Source organism: Bos javanicus, chromosome 16 (assembly GCF_032452875.1).
Source record: "Bos javanicus breed banteng chromosome 16, ARS-OSU_banteng_1.0, whole genome shotgun sequence".
Lineage (NCBI taxonomy): Eukaryota > Metazoa > Chordata > Mammalia > Artiodactyla > Bovidae > Bos > Bos javanicus.
The window spans coordinates 16,110,530-16,131,382 of record NC_083883.1 but is presented as its reverse complement, the minus strand read 5'-3'; the positions used below and the strand labels follow the sequence as shown (position 1 = coordinate 16,131,382).

At 33.6% G+C, this 20,853-nt stretch overlaps 1 protein-coding gene across 3 annotated transcripts in view; it reads right to left on the bottom strand.

The window, feature by feature from the left end:
- The window catches only part of BRINP3 (BMP/retinoic acid inducible neural specific 3), a 489,588-nt gene that overhangs the window by 159,342 nt on the left and 309,393 nt on the right, over positions 1–20,853 (bottom strand). For all 3 annotated transcript variants that reach the window (XM_061382185.1, XM_061382186.1, XM_061382184.1), the window contains exons 5-6: positions 14,180–14,285; positions 5,494–5,730 (exon numbers count right to left, since the gene is read on the bottom strand). In XM_061382185.1, coding sequence (XP_061238169.1) covers positions 5,494–5,730; positions 14,180–14,285 — 343 coding nt within the window. The remainder of the gene's footprint in view (positions 1–5,493; positions 5,731–14,179; positions 14,286–20,853) is intronic.

Below are 20,853 nucleotides of genomic sequence, written 5' to 3'. Positions count from 1 at the left end.
TTCAGTGTCATTCCTTCCAAAGAAATCCCAGGGCTGATCTCCTTCAGAATGGACTGGTTGGATCTCCTTGCAGTCCAAGGGACTCTCAAGAGTCTTCTCCAACACCACAGTTCAAAAGCATCAATTCTTTGGCACTCAGCCTTTTTCACAGTCCAACTCACATCCATACATGACCACAGGAGAAACCATAGCCTTGACTAGACGGACCTTTGTTGGCAAAGTAATGTCTCTGCTTTTGAATATGCTGTCTAGGTTGGTCATAACTTTCCTTCCAAGCAGTAAGCGTCTTTTAATTTTATGGCTGCAGTCACCATCTGCAGTGATTTTGGAGCCCCCCAAAATAAAGTCTGTCACTGTTTCCATTGTTTCCCCATCTATTTGCCATGAAGTGATGGGACCGGATGCCATGATCTTCGTTTTCTGAATGTTGAGCTTTAAGCCAACTTTTTCACTCTCCTCCTTCACTTTCATCAAGAGGCTTTTGAGTTCCTTTTCACTTTCTGCCATAAGGGTGGTGTCATCTGCATATCTGAGGTTATTGATAAATCTCCCAGCAATCTTGATTGTTCTTACTAATTTCTATATCTGAAACATCTTACATCTGTTGTTGGTTCATGTGCGCTCAGTCTCTTAGTCATGTCTGACTCTTTGTGACCCCAGCGGGCTCCTGACCAAGGAGTTTTTTTCAGGCAAGAATACCGGAGCATGTTGCCATTTCCTCCTCCAGGGGATCTTCCCAAGCCAGGGATCGAACCCACTTCTCCTGCAGGCAGATTGTTTACCAGTGAATGACGTAGGAGGCCTGGTTTCTTTTCTGTTTGATATTAGCCTTAAGGTCTACTCACATGCTGATGATTAGAGATTTATGTTCATCATAAATAAAAGGAACTGCAGAGGTTTTAGAAAACGTTTTTCCTCTAAAGAGGCCACCCTCTTTATATTTAACAAACATCATATGGAGTTGATCCTTTAAGGATAACCTCTTTAGTATCAAGATTTGAGCTGTATCTGTGCTGTTATGCTTACATAAAACTCAATCTAGCTCTGACTCTCCCCTGTTCTTAGGGCATGATGCTTCAGGGTTTTCTGTTACGGACCTAGTGAGCATATGCTACTTCAGGCCCGTAACACTGAAGAAGATTCAGTTCTATCATGCAGAAGTTTTTACTTTATCTCTTTAGTCATCTGCCACAGGTTAAGGTGAGTGTCTTAAAGAGGGTGCTGAACATATATTTAAAACTCCTTAAGCCTCTAATTTTTTTAGTTCAATCAATTGTGACTGCAAAATTTTCATCTGATTTCTCTGTCCTGGAATACCAGCATTTTCCAGGGGCTAGTCCTAAATTTTCAGTTTCATACTCTGCCCTGAAATGACAAAATCGCTTTAAGGAAAAGCAGTTCTAGAAACACAGTGGTACTTCCTCATTCTCTCTGGAGTATCCCATCCTTTCCTGTTCTATTTTCAATCTCCTCCCTCTGGAGAGCTTTTATCCCTCAAGCACTTGAAAGTCTGTGGTAAATTTCATCTGCTTGCAAAGATTTTTGAATATGTTTTAGCATCCAGCACTATCTGAAATTCAGCAAATATCTTGGGGTAGATTAAACTTCTTTAAGCCTATTGAGTCTAAAATTTTGTCATTCTACTCTCCACAACCATTAGAAGCTTTGCTGGTTTCTTTTTTGCCCATCAGCCACTCTGCTTGGTGAAATGATGAGTCCTCAGCCTCTGTTCACATAGGTAAGCAAATTAATGAATAAAACAAGAAAGAAAGAAGGAAAGAAGGACAGAAAGGAAGCAAAGTAGAAAGAAAGAAAAAAAAAAGTTATGAATCCTAAGCTTATATCTTGTGCCAGGAATTTTAGTCCATGCAGTTGTGACTTTTATGATCTATTATATATTTAAATATAATTTTAAAAACTATTCAACTTTTAGTTACTATCAACAGATGTATTGGCCTACTTCAATCTACAACATATCACCTGAAACAAAACCCCCACCTTTCACTTGGTGATTTTCTAAAATATTCTCTCAAAGCAAAATAATAGGGGCAGCATTCCTATGTGAGTTCTCCAGACTTGGGGCTTCTAAGATTCTCTGATCTAACATGCCATACACTGTAATATGTAGACAGAAGGTTTGTTTTTCCTTTTCAAATTTAACCCTAAGACGACTACTTTATATTATAGCTTATCTAAAAGTATTGCATTTCATCATTATTTTTAAACATCAGATGGTTCTACTTGAATATAAAATTAGGTTTCTAATATGTTACTTATGAGTGTTCTATTGAAAAACTAAAAGGAAGAGTTTGAGTTTAGAAATTCATTCTGACAATGTCGAGAAACTGCCTAATTCTAGACAGGTTTTCCTTTTTATATAAAGAGAAATATTACTAAAATTGAGGAGGATAATTTATTATACACTATTTTGATTAATATATACATATATATATATTTATAAAGAAAATATGTATCTATGAACTCTTCGTAGGTCTATTACCTTCCATTTTATTTTATTTTATTTTCTTATTTATTTATTTAATTTTATTTTATTTTTAAACTTTACATAGTTGTATTAGTTTTGCCAAATATCAAAATGAATCCATCACAGGTATACATGTGCTCCCCATCCTGAACCCTTCTCCCTCCTCCCTCCCCATACCATCCCTCTGGGTCCTCCCAGTGCACTAGCCCCAGGCATCCACTATCGTGCATTGAACCTGGACTGGCATCTCGTTTCATACATGATATTTTACATGTTTCAATGCCATTCTCCCAAATCTTCCCACCCCCTCCCTCTCCCACAGAGTCCATAAGACTGTTCCATACATCAGTGTCTCTTTTGCTGTCTCGTACACAGGGTTATTGTTACCATCTTTCTAAATTCCATATATATGCGTTAGTATACTGTATTGGTGCTTTTCCTTCTGGCTTACTTCACTCTGTATAATAGGCTCCAGTTTCATCCACCTCATTAGAACTGATTCAAATGAATTTTTTTAATGGCTGAGTAATACTCCATTGTGTATATGTACCACTGCTTTCTTATCCATTCATCTGCTGATGGACATCTAGGTTGCTTCCATGTCCTGGCTATTATAAACAGTGCTGCGATGAACATTGGGGTACATGTGTCTCTTTCCCTTCTGGTTTCCTCAGTGTGTATGCCCAGCAGTGGGATTGCTGGATCATAAGGCAGTTCTATTTCCAGTTTTTTAAGGAATCTCCACACTGTTCTCCATAGTGGCTGTATTAGTTTGCATTCCCACCAACAGTGTAAGAGGGTTCCCTTTTCTCCACACCCTCTGCAACATTTATTATTTGTAGACTTTTGGATCGCAGCCATTCTGACTGGTGTGAAATGGTACCTCATAGTAGTCTTGATTTGCATTTCTCTGATAATGAGTGATGTTGAGCATCTTTTCATGTGTTTGTTAGCCATCTGTATGTCTTCTTTGGAGAAATGTCTATTTAGTTCTTTGGCCCATTTTTTGATTGGGTCATTTATTTTTCTGGAGTTGAGCTGTAGGAGTTGCTTGTATATTTTTGAGATTAGTTGTTTGTCAGTTGCTTCATTTGCTATTATTTTCTCCCATTCTGAAGGCTGTCTTTTCACCTTGCTGATAGTTTCCTTTGATGTGCAGAAGCTTTTAAGGTTAATTAGGTCCCATTTGTTTATTTTTGCTTTTATTTCCGATATTCTGGGAGGTGGGTCATAGAGGATCCTGCTGTGATGTATGTCAGAGAGTGTTTTGCCTATGTTCTCCTCTAGTAGTTTTATAGTTTCTGGTCTTATGTTTAGATCATAATTTTGTGGTTCTACTATGCAAAATGGTGAGGGCTTATTGAAATCATCTATATTGTTTTTCTTGTCTGATGTTAGCTGTGGGCTTGTCATATACAGCCTTTATTATGTTGAGATATGTTTTTTCTATGCCTAAATTAAGGGTGTTTATTGTGAACATATAGTAAATTTCATTGTCATTGTTTTAAGTGAGTTCAGTTAAATGAATCACTGACAAAATTATAACTTTCAAGAATATAATCTGACCTCTTGGCAATTAAAACCTCTTTGCCAATTTGAAACTTAGTCATATCCAACACTTTTGACTAAATGCTACATAATTATACTTAGCACATTCTGAGGATTTTTATTATTCTATTAACAAGAATGATCATATATGTTATTATCATCATTTTTCATTTCATGTTGAGGCACTCAACTTTTTATTAAAGTTCATTGCTTTATGAAATGAAGGCCATTACAGGTAACATAGTCTATTTTATATGTAACAATATGGGAAACACAAGTATGCACTCATAAAAATTCAGAAATAGCAGAAACAAACTCCACAGACATTACTAGATCAAAGCTGATCTAAATTTGGTTTAAAAATAAGTAGTGGAGTAAAAGTGCACATTCATGAGATTCCCTTTAATGTGAAGAAAGTATAGAAAAATCCTTCTCTGGATCTTGCCTCAGAAGTGGAACTCAGGGCCCATGAGAATAGTCCAGAAGGGAATCGGAGGTATTGGACTAAGAATGCCACCTGCCATGTCAGTAAACACAAGCTGTCTGGACTTTGAGCCACCACAGCTGCCCCAGCGTGAGCCCTAAGGGAATGTAAGATGGAAACAGGATGCAAAGGATCAACCTATCAGGTACTGCAGCAGCCCTGCCAGGTTGCACCCTAGGGTGACTCAGGCAAAGCATAGGATACTGGCCCCAAAACCTGAAGTGCATAATACAGGAAAGACTTCCATCAGCCTTGACTTTTCATCTGCTCTTACATTGAAATAGAGAAGGAAATAGCAATGCACTCCAGTATTCTTGCCTGAAAAATCCTATGGACAGAGGAACCTAGTGAGCCATAGTCCAGGGTCTATGGGGTCACAAAAGTGTCAGACACAACTTAGATACTAAACAACAACAGTACACAGAAAAGCAGTAAATTCCTTAACTTCAGATGTCTGGTTTTCCTTAATCAACAGAATCGATGTTCCAACTACCTGGTTTTTGTTCTAAAAACTCCTCTGTAATGCTGGCTCCTCCCTTACCACTTGGGGCCATCCTTCAGAGCGACCTGAGAGTTCTGTCTCTTCAGAGCTCTCGAAGAGCTCAGAAAATCCACCAAATAAAGCATAATTACATAATTCTCAACTTCTAGGCTGTGCACTTTTTTCAGTCCATAGTTTAAATTCTTATATTGAAAAAGGTAGGGACCTTCTTTATTAAATGATTAATATGTCAGCTCAAGAGAGGCCTGGGTTCTACTACCATAGTACATAGCATACAAAAAGTACCACATAGGGTTTCAGTAAAATACTGAATAACCAACAATAAAAGCAATATCCACAAAGAATAGTAAGAACAAATTGAATAAATTTCTTCCAAGTATGTAATAGTTTCTTCCAAAAGGGTAAAATTGTCTGTTCAATATAACATTTTTTTTGGTGAAGTTTAGAAGTGTTAGATAAAAATATATGTCTTACCTGATTCCTCAAAGTCAATGTTGTAGGCTTTCCAGGTTTCAGTTATGCGAAGAAGATTCTCTTCCATGGCTTGAATGTCCATGGAAGGGCAATTGCATTCTGGGAACTTGGGGCCACAATGACACCAGCAATCATTGTCCTTGCAGATAAACTCTCCCTCTGAGTTGCAAGCAATATAGCTCAAAGCTGCTTGTACAAAACGCTCCTGAAGGTAGTCTGGAAGTAGGACTTGCAGCCCTTAAGGAACAAACCGAAAAAGGAAATTCATTTTGATAAAGGCCAAAATATAATACATAATTACAATATTCAGAAAATGTCAAAAATGTAGCATATTAAGTTACAGGTTTATGCATATTTTAATATGATCATTAGAAAAATTACTGAATTTTGAAAAATTTTCAAATGTTTATCATTTTTTTCAACATATACTAACTCCAAGCACTTTTCAAGAATCTGGGAAAGTATAAAACATTTAATATCTCAAACTATCTGATTTTATTTTTTAAATTGACTTAATTGGCTATTTGAATTTATTGATCAGAATATTTGATTATTTTATGTAATGTAGATAGAATTTACCTTTATATATTTTGAAATGAGATGTATGCATTTCTTTTCCACTTATTTTCAAATACTTCCAATATTTTTATTTTACCTTCAAACTATCAGCTCATCTCTACTTAGATATTATTTGCAGCATTGGCAAAAGTGTTATGAAATGTTGCTGTATCTCATGTCATTAAAACATGTAACTTTATATGAGTATGTTTTTCAAATGATCACTTCAATTGACTACAGGGAAGTCATAGAGAGACTGAGTTGTTTCACTGATTATTCCTCATCAGTCATAGGGATACAGTTTATTACTTTTCAACATGCAAGTTAAGTTACTAATTCTTAAGAATATATTAAGAATAAAAATAAGGCTATCAAAAATATTTAGGGATCTCTACTTGTTTTACATTTAAGCATTTGCTACAAAAATCTAATCAAAAGGGTAAATATTCAATATAATCAGTAGGTAAAAATAAACATAAAAGTAAAGGAAAATTTATTCAATAACTCACAGCAATTTACCACAAAATTTGATTTTTACCTCCTTTACATGCTTCCTTTCTAACAAAAAAAACCAAAGCAAAACAAAACAAAAACACATTTTTTTATATATAATCATTATCTACAACTTTAATTTAACTAAAATCATGAATTAACATTTAGGGGAAAAAGTCTATCATGTAAAAATCTTGACAATTGTACTTATCTCATTCTTTCAGACTAATGCTACCATAGATTGGTCAGGAAAAGTACTCAACACATATTTATTACTTTACTATTCATTTTTATTTCATCTCAAATAAATATTGAATGCCTTCCATTTGGAAGAGACTTTCTAGGAAAAGTATAATATGAAAATGACCAATTCTTGCCCTAAAGGCATTTGCAATATATTTAGTAGAAGAAGCAATATAATATATAATATTAGATGTATACAATGATATTATACAATATTTCACTAGGTATAATTAATTGGTAAAGCAACCACATTAGGTTCATAAGATTAATAAAACCTTTAATTAAAAAGGTAGACTGGAACATTATTTGATGTTTGATACATGGATAGTTTTCAACTTTAAGAGATTTGATGGGCCATGGGATAATACATTAGCAATATCACACACAAATGAACTATGGAACATATTCTTTAAAATAGCAATTAGCAATATTGTTTTAATTCATGTGCACTATGAGAATGCAATGAGTGAGTTGCTTAGAAAAATAGATCCAGGGTAATGTTATTGGGGCTCTTATTTCAGGATGAAGTACAGGGAATTAGTTCACTTGTATTTAAATGATGTTTAACCATGAAAGTACTCTGAGTAGTACTTTAATTTATATGCAAAAGATATAAAGAAAAAATTAATTTAGACAGAAAACTAAAAATATCTAAACCAAAGAATAGGGGATAAAAAGGCAATTTTTTAGGAGACGGGAGAAGATGAATGGGATCTACTAGACAGTACTTTATATGATGTAAGGCAGGTGAAATATGTCAAATGACTTGGAGGAGTAAACTGGTAAAGCTAGATATATTCTTAAATGTCTAGTCCTGCAGGTCATCAAATGACTGTATACTTCAGAAATATCTAATATCTGAAAATACTAATATTCAGTGTTTAAAACTGGCTAAGTCAGAGTCCCTGTTAATGAGACTCAGGACTTTGGACCAGATATATGGAACCCACTGATTATCTCAATTAAAAAAAAATTAAAAATGAAAAGAAAATCAGAGAATTTATGTAACACTTAAAATGTTATAAACCAAGTAGTTACAGTATAATTTTCAATCTGTAAAAATGATAGTGCCTTAGCAGAAATAGAAAAGGGTGGAAAAGTAATTTGAGAAGGAAAGACTGATGGCAGAAAATGATGAGTTTAGCTTTAGACATGCAAGGATTTCTGTTGCATGTTATCTCTGCTTTATATCTATCTATCAGTCTAAAGAAAGGAAACTGATATTCTGTAAAACCATACTAAAAATAACAATTTTTTTTGGAAAAGAGATTTACAGTCAGACCACTCAAAACTCTTTAACTTTACAACCAGATCATTAATGTAAACAATAATTAATACCTAGAGAGAAAACTTGGACTGTTTTAACAGACAACTCAGAGGGATTGAAGGCTGTCCTATAGACATTTTGTTAATGTACAGAACCAACAGAGTAAAAATACTGATGAAACCATTATTAGAAAGCCTCCTCGATTGTGAGACAAAGCTAAGGAAGAAGAATTCTGAGCCTAGGGGATATTGTGAAAGTAAGCATGTGAGGCAGGGCTAGTGTTACAAGCTGAAAACCCATTGAGTAAAATATAACCATGTCCAGTATTGGAGGACCAGTTTTTTTCAACCAAACTTCTCACTAGGAACAACTAGAAAATATAGAAGGCATATTAAAATAATCTGTCTATACTATATAGTGCAGGGAACTATAGTCAATATCTTATAATGCAAAATAATCTAAAAAGTATGTGCAGAGAGATTCTTACATATATACACATATATATGTATATACATATGGCACAAAATCACTTTGCTGTACACTTGAAACTAACATGGCATTGTAAATAAACTATAATTCAACTTCTAAAAATCTGTTCAAAAGGATCCAAGTCCAGTAAAAGTGAGGATGTCTAGAACTACCATGACAAGAAAAGGATCCCTGAGGTGCAAACCACACAGCTTTTGTCTTAGAGTTTTGTCCAGTTAGCAAATCAAAAATTGAAGTTTAGAGCCAGTCATGATAAAGATAGTAAATTGCTCCAGATTTGTAGAAATACATGAGGGCTATATACTCAAGCAGTAATTAAACAAAAAATTAGATTTCATAGGTTTAAAGCATACTTTCAAAGAAGTCAATTAAAATGGATTGAAATGCTACTGCAAATCAAAGTAAACCTTCTCTGGAGAAAGAAAACATCAAGAATTTTAAATTATTTTTGTAAAGCACAGCATCAAAATTTAATAAAAATAATGAGCATATAAATAAGAAAGAATAGTTTATCAAAAATGAACTGTAAATTAATTTCAGTCACCCAATAAAGAATTAAACAAACACTGTAGACAATTTTGACAAAGAATTGGAAACTAAAAATTATAACCAAATGGAAATTCTGCAAATAAAGTATATATACATACATACAAACACACGCACACATACATATAGGAGTTACCAATAATAGATTTAATAGCAGACTAGACACAGCTGAAAGGATAAACAGCAAACTGGTATATGTCATAAAAAATATTGAACACAGAATACTGAAATGGCAAATGGATATAAAGAACAGAAAAGAGTAGAAAGGACACAGTTCTGTCGCTCAGTCATGTCTGACTCTTTGCAATCCCGTGGACTGCAGCACATCAGGTCTCCCTGTCCATCAACTCCCGGAGTCCACTCAAACTCAGATCCATTGAGTCAGTGATGCCATCCAACCATCTCATCCTCTGCCATTCCCTTCTCCTCCTGTCTTCAATCTTTCCCAGCATCACGGTCTTTTCAAAACAAGAGTCAGTCCTTTGCTTCAGGTGGCCAAAGTATTGGAGTTTCAGCTTCAGCATCAGTCCTCCCAACGAATATTCAAGACTGATTTCCTTTAGGATGGACTGGTTGTATCTCCTTGCAGTCCAAGGTACTTTCAAGAGTCTTCCCCAACACCACAGTTCAAAAGCATCAATTCTTCAGCGCTCAGATTTCTTTATAGTCCAACTCTCACATCCACACATGACTACTGGAAAAACCATAGCTTTGACTAGACAGACCTTTGTTGGCAAAGTATTATCTCCACTTTTTAATATGCTGTCTAGGTTGGATATAACTTTTCTTCCAAAAGAAAAGACACATAGGTCATAACTAAATTATCTAAAAACACAGTTAATTGGAACTTCATGATAAGAGTAGAGAAAGAAAGAAGCAATATTTGGCAAATAAAAATTTAAGAAATTTAATAAATTCCTGGGAGAGGAATAAAGTTCTAATTTGCATCACACAAACATAAAGTCTAGTAAGATAGACAATTGTGAAAATGATCAGCTGACCAGAGATCCTCAGTGCTGTATAGCTCATGTCTCAATGGGCATGAGTTTGAGCAAGCTCTGGGAGATGGTGAAGGTCAGGGAATCCCAGCATGCTGCAGTCCATGGGGTCACAAAGAGACAGACACACCTGAGTGACTGAACAAAAAATAGCTCATGTCCTACCTAAAGGAATATGAAGAGGGTGAAAAACTAAGGACTCCCTTGAATGTGATGAAGTTGACATCTAAAATTTTTATCATACATTAAATAGATCAAAAGTAGGTAATCTCTTATATTATAAATATCTTAAAATAAAAATATTACATCATATATCTGTATGTACTGATGGAACCTAATCCCAGCAATCTGGCATCAATATTCTCCTTTAAAAAGAATAAATGAGCAATGTGTACGTGTGTGTGTGTGTGTGTGTGTGCTCTCCTTGAAGTCACCATTTCATTTCACTGTCCTACAAGTTTTTGTACTAATATATTACATTTTATTACTAAACATCTTTTTTTAATCACAGTCATATCTCTACTATAAAAATCAATGATTGAAAATATATATATGTTTTTCTGAAACTTATAAATAATACAAAATTTTGTAGCATGAATTACATAAAATAGTTTTCTAATAATGAAAATAATTTTAAAAATCACTATGATTTGAATTATCATGATTACTGATAATATGCAATTAAATAGTTATATGTATTACAAGGATTGACAACTTTTAAAGACATATGTTATCTGTTCCTTGAAAATGCATGATTTAATGAATTGATAGAGCTTTGTTAATTACTGTGGGATTTTTCTAGAAATATAAATTAATATGAATTATTTCAAAGTAAATTATTTGCCTTCTTTTAATTTTTATATATGTAAGCTCTAAGAACCCTAAAAAAGGAAATGACAACCCACTCCAGTATTCTTGCCTGGAGAATCCCATGGACAGAGAAGACTGGTGGGCCATATCATGGGGTTGCAAGAATCGGACATGACTTAGTGACTTCACCACCAAGCTCTAAGAAAATATGTTCCAACATATCAATAGATAAAAAATAGGAAACAGGATAGTTTTGTAAGCAATATAATCAGACTTTTATTATAAGCAAAAAATAATTGCATAGTGCTCCATCGTTTATTATCTATTTGATAACACAGTCGTGCCAATTTTGCTGAAATAAAGCATTAGGAACCAACTGATGTGGAAAAGTATTTGTTACCTAATCACATGGATCATTCATTTTTCTGGGAACTTTACCAAAAAATTACTACCAAAATTTAATAACTTTGAATTACTTCTGTTACCCTTTCACGCAAATGTACCTTGTTTGATATGTTAAATTCTTAAGTGGGTTGAAAAATTGGAATATCATTCATTTCAATATGTATTTGCTAATACTTCCTATGAATTACATTTTGTCATATGTATTCAATGTATTTTCATCAATATTTCAGAGTAGTAGATATGGATCTTTCAATTAAAAAAAAAAAGTGTCTGCTCTGAAACCTGATTGACAAAGCCAGACGGAAAGGAGATAAATCCAGCTTACTCACTGCCAGCCAACATTTGATTTCATTTGTTTTCAGTCAAAATCAATGTGCTGATGTGTAATGCATCTCTCTGACATCTCATTTATGAATGTCAATTCTAATATAGATAGTTAAGTCATGGAATTCATTTTGAATTTTTTGCCTAATGCTGTACCTCAGTAATTCTTATCGTTGCTTTCTTTGCTCCGGTAAAATTCTACTTCAAGAACAATTCTTTTTCTTCTATAAGACCAGAGCTTCAGAAGTAGAAGGTCAATAATAGAGCGGAACTCAATATCTCCAAATGGACCAAACACTGATTCTAGTGCTTCACCTCATTCTTACAAGCAAAACACAAGGTCTCTCTCTCTCACACACACATATCATCCATACCTATGCACATCTATCCATAAAACCAGCTAACAATGAAAGACACAAAGACCTATGGTAGTACTTTAATAAAAGATTCTTCTGAAACATCAGTTTTTGCTGTTGCTACATATAGTGACCCAGGGTTTTATAAATACTTTTCAAAGAGATGTACCATGGTAATATTCTGGAATTGGTGAGAGTTTTGCATTCCTTTTTTTTCTTTTTAGTGGCAAAGGGCTACTATTTTTTGCTATATACTATTTATATATATATATATATGTATATATTTAATATATATTAAAGGTGAGATTGAATAGGTGAATCAACATGAAACTTGTAAGTACAGATTAAATTTAAGAAAGAAAGAGTACATGGGATATTGAGGGCCTTGATATTGATTTTCACAGTATTATCTTTGCACGGGACTTTGTGCACTGTGGTACAAATATAGTTGTAACTAGTCCTAGCAAGTAGTAAAAGGTGAAAGAGATTCAGGTTTCTGTTTTACATAAATTGAAGGGAATAGAAAAAATAGTTACACAAAAGGGGCATGTCTCTTCATTTATTCCTTGTGCTGATTTTTTCCAAGGCTGATTTGTTTTGTATTTTGTGTTTAAATATTATATTTAAATATATTATTTAAATTTTATTTAAAAATTTAAATAAATTAAATATTATTTAAATATTATATTTAAAAAAAAGAAGTTTTGTGTTTAAATATTATATTCTTAATACCGAACACAGTAAATCAATAGTGTTAATTCACAAAGATAAAAATCAAAAGTGTTAATAAATAAATTGTATCAATTGAAATAAATGTATTTGATATAAAAATTCCTTGTCTTTTTCTAGTAAAATTAATACTCTGATGGAAAGTCAATACATTTTAAAAAGGGGTGAATAGTAAAGAATTATAGGTAATAGTGAGAGACTGTGCTTCCATTTAAGTTAGAGAAAATATTTCAATAACTTTAAAGCTAAAATTGACAATAATAACTTGGATAGCATTTAGAATTTAAAAATTTAAGCACTTTCTCTGTGAGTTTGTACATTCAAATTGAATGAAATCTATTTATTACTTAAGTTAAATTTAAATAACCTGATGCCTTTAAATTTTTAGATGGAAAAATTGAGAGAAAATCTCATAAATTTCTGAAATGTTAAACATTTTTATGTAAAACTGAATAATGCAAATATAGCTCTAAATTAAGCAATTAAAGAAGGTAGACTAGAGAAGAACAACTCAAAATTACCCCTTTGATCAGTGAATTAAATGTAGATTATGTGTCATCAAAAAGGCATTTTTGAACTTATTCAGCTAGTACATGTTTAAACATGTGGATATATAACGTTTCCCTGTCTGTATGAAAGAGTGATATACACATGCGTAAACATTTAGGGGATAAAATTACAGTTTTAAAAAGTTCTCTATTGAATTATTTCACAAAGTACAGTAATAGAAAGAAGATGATAAATTATTACCATTATCATGAATCTATCTTTATAAAAGAAATAATGCAAGTATAAATATTTTGTTAATATACTCTTAAGTATATATCTATTTGTCAGAATAGAAAGGCAGCCTTAACTATCATATTAAGTTATGTTTAAAATGTCAAAGTTTCACATTACAGTATACTTAAATATGGTTACAATTCTTATCAGAATCTATGAGGAAAAAGGGCTTCCCCTGTGGCTCAGCTGGTAAAGAATCCTCCTGCAAGGTGGGGGACTTTTGTTTGATCCCTGGGTTGGGAAGATGCCCTGGAGAAGGGAAAGGCTACCCACTCCTGTATTCGGGCCTAGAGAACTCCATGGACTGCACAGTCCATGGGGTTGCAAAGAGTCCAACACGACTGAGCAACTTCCACTTTCACTTTCATGAGGAAAAAGTTAAAGCTCAAGGAAAGCTAAGGAAAACTGCTACTTATTGAGACAATGATTACTGGAACAAAATATTATCAAGATGCATTTTCAATTCTTATCAATTATTTAATTTAAAAAGTAAAGTGAATTTTGACATTCTCTTCATCTGGTCTAGAATGTTTATATCAGTTAAAGATTAGGAGCCTTTTATAAGAATTTTAAAAGCCTAGTACTGAACACACAGCTTATTAAAAAAAAGAAGAAGAAGAAAGAAATCACAACTGGATAACTGTCATTCAGGCTTATAGAGAATTAATGAAATTTCAGCTACATACCTTGCAACTGAATCTTATTCTCAGGACTCTGAACCAGAACAGAACTGACAGAATCTAGGTTGTCATAGTTACTGCAGCCAAGAGGACCCGTCCGTGTTTCTGTTACCTGAAGAACAAAACATCAGCTTTATTATATGTACCAGACCTTACCATGTTCTCTCCATTCAATCTATTAATAGTTGTCACTCACACATCCATTGGACAGTAAACATCACTAAAAGGTCTAGGATCTGATACGCATCAACAATACACCTAAGCAGAAAGAAGACGAATGATCCCTTTATCTTCAATTCCATTTCCTTCCCTTTGGCCACGCATCAATCTTCAGAGAAAATAATGGAAGCCCTCCTTAGTCAACAACATCACTCATACAAGGTTACCGAATTTGCCAAGACTGAATTTACCAAGATATGACAGAGCATCTGCTCCTTTAGGTAGAAAGCAAGTTTTGACTCATTTGAGACTAGTTTCTTGTTTGCTCATCTCCCATCAATAAATCAAAACCATCTTCCAGGCTACTGTCTAAAGACTGATTTTATTATTTCATTTTTCTACTTAAAAATCTACTATTTCCTGCTCTTATGCTGGTATCAATATTTAAACTCTTCTGCTTGGCCTCCATCTGCCCCTCTTTTCCCAGCAGGCAGGCAATCTTGCCATCCAGTTGGACTTTGTTAATTCTCTGCTTTTGCTTATACAACATCCTTCACCTTATCCCACCTTTCTCCTTTTAGATAAATTGATTTTTTTTAACCTTCAAGATTGACCTTGTGTTTAAACACCTACACAAAGTAGTCCCTAATGATTCCCACTTGTATTACTTCATATTTGTATAAAGTTATGGTTTGCAGAGTCCAGCCTTAGCACTTAATTATGGAATCACATAGAGTGATTTCCCCCCCATGGGTATTGTGGGATGAATAGTATCAGATGAGATGTTTAAGTGATTATACCAGACTAGAAATTTATCCTGAGGATATTTTTTAAAAAATACAAACATATTTTAAAGTAGAGGAGTATTATAATCACTTTGGGGTTTTAAAAAGATACTCTCAACAACCAGAAAGGTTTGCAAAACATTGTTGATCTCATTTCATTTCACAGTCCACAGCCACACAATGGCTTCCCACCTCGCTCAGAGTGAAAGCCAGAGCTCTTTGGTATAACTAAAAAAATGCTCTATTTTCAAGCTCCCCAATACCTCTCTAACTTATCTCTCTCCTTCTCTTCGTCATTCACTCCATCCCAAGCACAACGGCTTCTTTGCTGTCCCCAGAACACGCTAGGCTCTTCTCTTATCTCATGATTTTTGACTTGCTGTTCCTGTATCTGAAATTCTCTTCCTCAAAATATTTGTGAGCTTATTCCTTCACTTTCTTCATATCTACTCAAATGTATCTCTTTCCAGATCACTTGGACTAACCAGTGTTAAATGAACATACCTTCCCACATTTCCTTCTTCCAACTATTATTTCCTCTGCTCCTTACCTTGTTCTATCTTTTCCACAGTAGTTTTTAGCTTATAACATGCCGTATAATTTACTCATTTATCATGATTATTGTCAATACCTCTCATTAGAATGCAAGCCTCCACCAAGCACAAGGGATATTGCTTATTTGTTTACTGAAGTATTTGCAGAACAAATCATGCTCTTGTGTAAACCCACAGGTATTAATACTAGAAAAAAACAAGAGGACAGTGTGAGGGGAAAGTCAAACCTAGGAAGACATTAATGCCATTATTAAGATAATAAAGGCCTGAGTGGGACAGTGGCAATATGATTTATCTGAAGAAGATGGGTTTTGAAAAACTAGAACTAATAAGATTATGAAACATTGAGAATGAAATTTCTAGACTAAGTGATAACATTAAAATATAAGGCAAAGAAACTCCATTGTGAAGAGCATGTAAGGAAGCCTGATTTTGACCATTTTGACTCTGACTTGAACAACACTGTTAGAAGAAATGACAACATAGTATATTTCTTGGAAGCTATGTCAAACATGGAATCACTATTTTGGGAGTCAAAAACACATAGGTGATAAAGACAGGGCAGCATGGACATGCCACCTCAGGTGCATGGAGAGAATGTATAATTGTATTATGACAGTTCTATCACATTTTCTAAACAGCAAGTCCTTTAGAATAGCCCAGATTGGCTATGAGCACACAGCAACCACGGGGGATGTGGTTTACTCTTTCTCTAACACCACATACACTTGTGTTCTCCTCTACTGCTGCTCTCCAGTGGTGACATTGAATATTCCTTATTTTCTTTAGGAGAATAATTTCTGATGTTGATGTGTCATATACAGCCATGTACATATGCATGTGTGTATAAATAATATTAAATATAAATGAATCATAACATAGAATAACAGAATTTTCTGTCTCTGGGATTTCCCAGGCAAGAATACTGGAGTAGGTTACCATTTCCTTCTCCAGGGGATCTTCCCAATCAAGGGATCGAACTCATCTCCTGCACTGGCAGGCTAATTCTTTATCACTGAGCCACCTGGGAAGACCATTTAGAATTTGAGATAATATAAATCTTCATCTTGTTCTATCGGGTAGTTTATCCCCCCCCCCAACACACACACAAAAACATACATACCACATTAATACAAACTCTAATATTGCCATTTTAAGGAAACTTTCTAAATAAATATTCTCATTGACATATGAGATCTTAGAAATTGGTATGCAATCCTAGACAGCTAATTGTTGAAAGAGGATAAACAGGATTATTTTATCTCATTGCAGACAATTCCTAATTCAATTACTATGTTCTTGAGAATAAATACAGGGGATTTAAATAACAGTCTCACAAATTTTCAGAATATTTGAATATCTCTGTGTGTGTGTTCAGTTGCTCAGTCATGTCCAACTCTTTGTGACCCCATGGATGGTAGCCTGCCAGGCTTATCTGTCCATGGGATTTCCCAGGTACTACCTCTATTTCTAGCAATCATTTTATTCCTGCACCTCTAGAGTATACAATAATAAAAATATTGCATATTCCTATTTATAATTTTATTTTATATTTTATCATTCATAACCGATTTCACTAATCATTGTTTGATTTAATATAAAGTTCAAAAACTCTAGCATGTTCAAGGTTTCAAATTTATTTTTCCAATTGTACTATTTTTTAAGAACCCTAGATGTCAATCTAACAAATGTGTCTATAATATTTTATATTTCCAATGCTAATGAAAGGAATACAAATGAAAAGAGAGTAATAAAAACTAACTTAATGTATAAACATTTGTATAAAGATGCTAACTTTCCAAAAATGAATTCTGTAGTTGTGCCACAAATGATTTCAACTCTGTTTATCAGCGGGCAGATGAGCATCTGACTTAGAGGTCTCCATATGTAATGTAACAAAGGAAGCTAAATTCAATAGCTAAACATAAAAATGATGAAGACTAACAATAACCCAGTACTGATAGCCTTCAGTGTTTTTAGAAATGACATGCAGAGTAAAAAACATGTTTTTCTTTTAATCAATTATCTCTTGGTGAGAGGATGCTGAAACAAAGGAAAATAGATTTTAGGACACAAAAATGATATCCTTTCTGAGGTGTTACATTGATTTGTGGTTTTATCTGAATATCATGAGGAAAATTAAGGGGCTGGGAAGCTGAAGAGGGGTATTTTGTGTACAAGAACGGAAACTATGACTTGCCCAGCTGTAAAATCAAAACTTTTCAAAATGTACTGATATTTAGCAAAAATCTGTCTTCACACTGTAACGAATGTGCTCTTCTCTAATTGACAACTGGCGTAAACTGTTCTTAAATACATTGTTAAAATTCAGAGAGGATATTAAAAGTATTAAGTAAAAATATGACCATGTTTTCATTTCAACTTTTCCTATATTGTTTCTGTTTCGTTTCATTAAACTACCATCCATCATTTTCACAATCAGAGAAGTTTACAGAGAAGAAAAGAAAATAAATAACCTTCTTATTAAAAGGGATGACTTGGAATTAAATAAATAATAATATAAATTCAACTTTATTTAGGTTAAAATAAAATGGCATCAGTAATTCATTTGGAAATAAGCAGGCTTTGTTATTTTTGATCATTTTCTGGGTCTTACATATCCTAAAGGTAATATCAGCACCATGTCACAAAAATGAATTGAATTTATAAAATTAATTCAATAAGAATCAGATTTGCTTGAATCTCAAGCAAAAAAACAAGAACAGAAAAAAGTTAAAACAAGGGGAAAAAAAGTGGAACAAAAAAGAGTAATCAAACAAAAAACACATCACATTCTTAAAGGAAAACAGTATTATTAGAGAGTCTGTTGTTTTATTAATAAAATTATCACATTATATCTTTAAAAGATATCTGATCATCATTAGAACTCCACCACTTACTGGATCCAAGTTTCAAGTTTCTGTCCAGTGAAATAGTTAAAATTTTCTTACAGTCTGAAGAGTTTGTGAAGAAACATGAGATAACAAATGCTATGTGCTTATCATGGGCCTGAAGGAGAGTAATGATTGCACAGCAAGTGTAAGGTGTGTGTAAGGTGTGTGAAAGTGTTTACTATTGAAAGGCAGAGGCACAATAATAGCCCTGGGGTAAACTTTTTGGAATCATTCACAGCCTACTTCTAAGACTGTAAAATTGTAATATTTTTTTCTGACATCAGTGCTGCATATTAACATTTTTCTTTGAAAAGAGAAAAAGAGTGCCTATATTTTAGATAATCCTAAATCAAGTTTTAGTCATGTCTGACTCTTTGCAACCCCATGGTATGTTGCCCACAAGGCTTCTCTGGCTATGGAATTCTCCAGGCGAGAATCCTGGACTGGGTGGCCATTCCCTTCTCCAGGGGATCAACCGCACCCTTAAATGAGGCTATGCACAAATTTTACAAATCACATCAATGTGAAAATCAAGCACAATATATTAAGAATAATCCTTAAGACTAAACCTAAGACAATGATATAGAAAAAAAAAATAGGCAGTTTGCACAGAAAACTTTGGAACAGCAACTACACTGAAAATAGAAAAAGTTGACTTAACTCGAGTATAGAAGACAACTAATGAGTCTCAGAAAAGTATGCTTGTATGAGAAAAACTTTATCCACATTGAATGGAAAAAAGTGATAGAAAATGCATATGCACTTTGTAAAATTATACATACACATATACCATAAATAGCTCTGTGAAACTGCTATTTCTCCACACTTTCTTCAAATGGAAAAAAAAAATTAGTTCATCATTTTGACTGAACTAATTATTTATCAGCAACTCAATAAAATGTATAATTGTATGAATAGTATATCTCTTATTGCAAATCTGTAAATGCACATTTTTTTAAAGTTTTAATATTCCCGGAAATTTTATCTAAACTTAAGAGGGGGAAATATTTTTACCTCTTAAACTCAAAAAAAAAAAGATAAGAATGTGTCTATTTTCTATTACAATGACTTGTCATTTCTAGACTATTTATTGATCATTTGATAAGAACGTGGAATAGCAGGATTCTTGTTTGTTCCAACCTGTTATTTTTAATAGCAAAATTAATACGTGTTTATGTTGGAAATTCAAGCAGTGAAATAAATTGAAAAACCGAGAGAAACAATTGCTTTCCCTGATTACATGTTTGCTTTCAACTTTTTACCAGACTTGAAAATGGTTGTGATTAGGAGTAATTCCTATTCGGGGCCACTGTTTATTCATAGCATCAAATTTTCATGTGTTTTATTGTTTACAACCATTTTTTCTTTAAAAATATTATATTCAATTGGTTCCAAAGTTAGAGTATATCGAAAGTTTTTGAATAATTTCATATTGCCATTCATCATATATATGGAACAATAGATAAGTATAATGTAACTCATTTACAAAGAATTATGCTCAAACAGAAAACTTAATATCTTCCTTCTGCATTCAGTTGTCTCCTCCACAATCTTACATCTTAGCCATATAATACAAAAGAAGTGTTAACATTTAAGAGAGGATCCTGCTAACCTATATTACAGTGAAAAAAACCATCTACATGGGGGTTGGTGTGGGAGGACCAATGAAATTGATTATTGGTAACTATATACAGATGAACTACACTACCAGATACTGCCTACAATTTTTAAGGTGTACCGCATTTTTTCACATTTCCCTCAGAGACACTCTACTGTATAATGCAAGTCAAATGCCCCTTCTTCCATAAATAATCCTTCTAATCTTTAATCACCTCACACACTTTACAGTGGTATTGATGAGCCTATTTGCATGGCAAGAATAAAGATACAGAGAGAGAACAGACTTGTGGACACCACAGTGGAAAGAGAGGGTGGGGCTAATTGAGAGAGGAGCACGGAAAACACACATGACCGTATGTAAAACAGCTAGCTAGTGGGAAGTTGCTGTGTTGCACAGGAAGCACAGCACGGTGTTCTGTGACAACCTAGAGGGATGGGAGGGGGGTTCAAGAGGCAGGGGGCCTATGTATACTTATGGCTGATCTATGTTGTACAGCAGAAACCAACACAACATTGCAAAGCAATTATTCCCTAATGAAAAATAAACTTCAAAACTAAAAATTTTTAAAAATAGAAGAAAAATTTTGTTGAGAATAAGACTAAAATAGAGGACATCAACCATATTTGTCTAATATTGCATTTTTATGTCTTAACAAGTTTTCTCATTT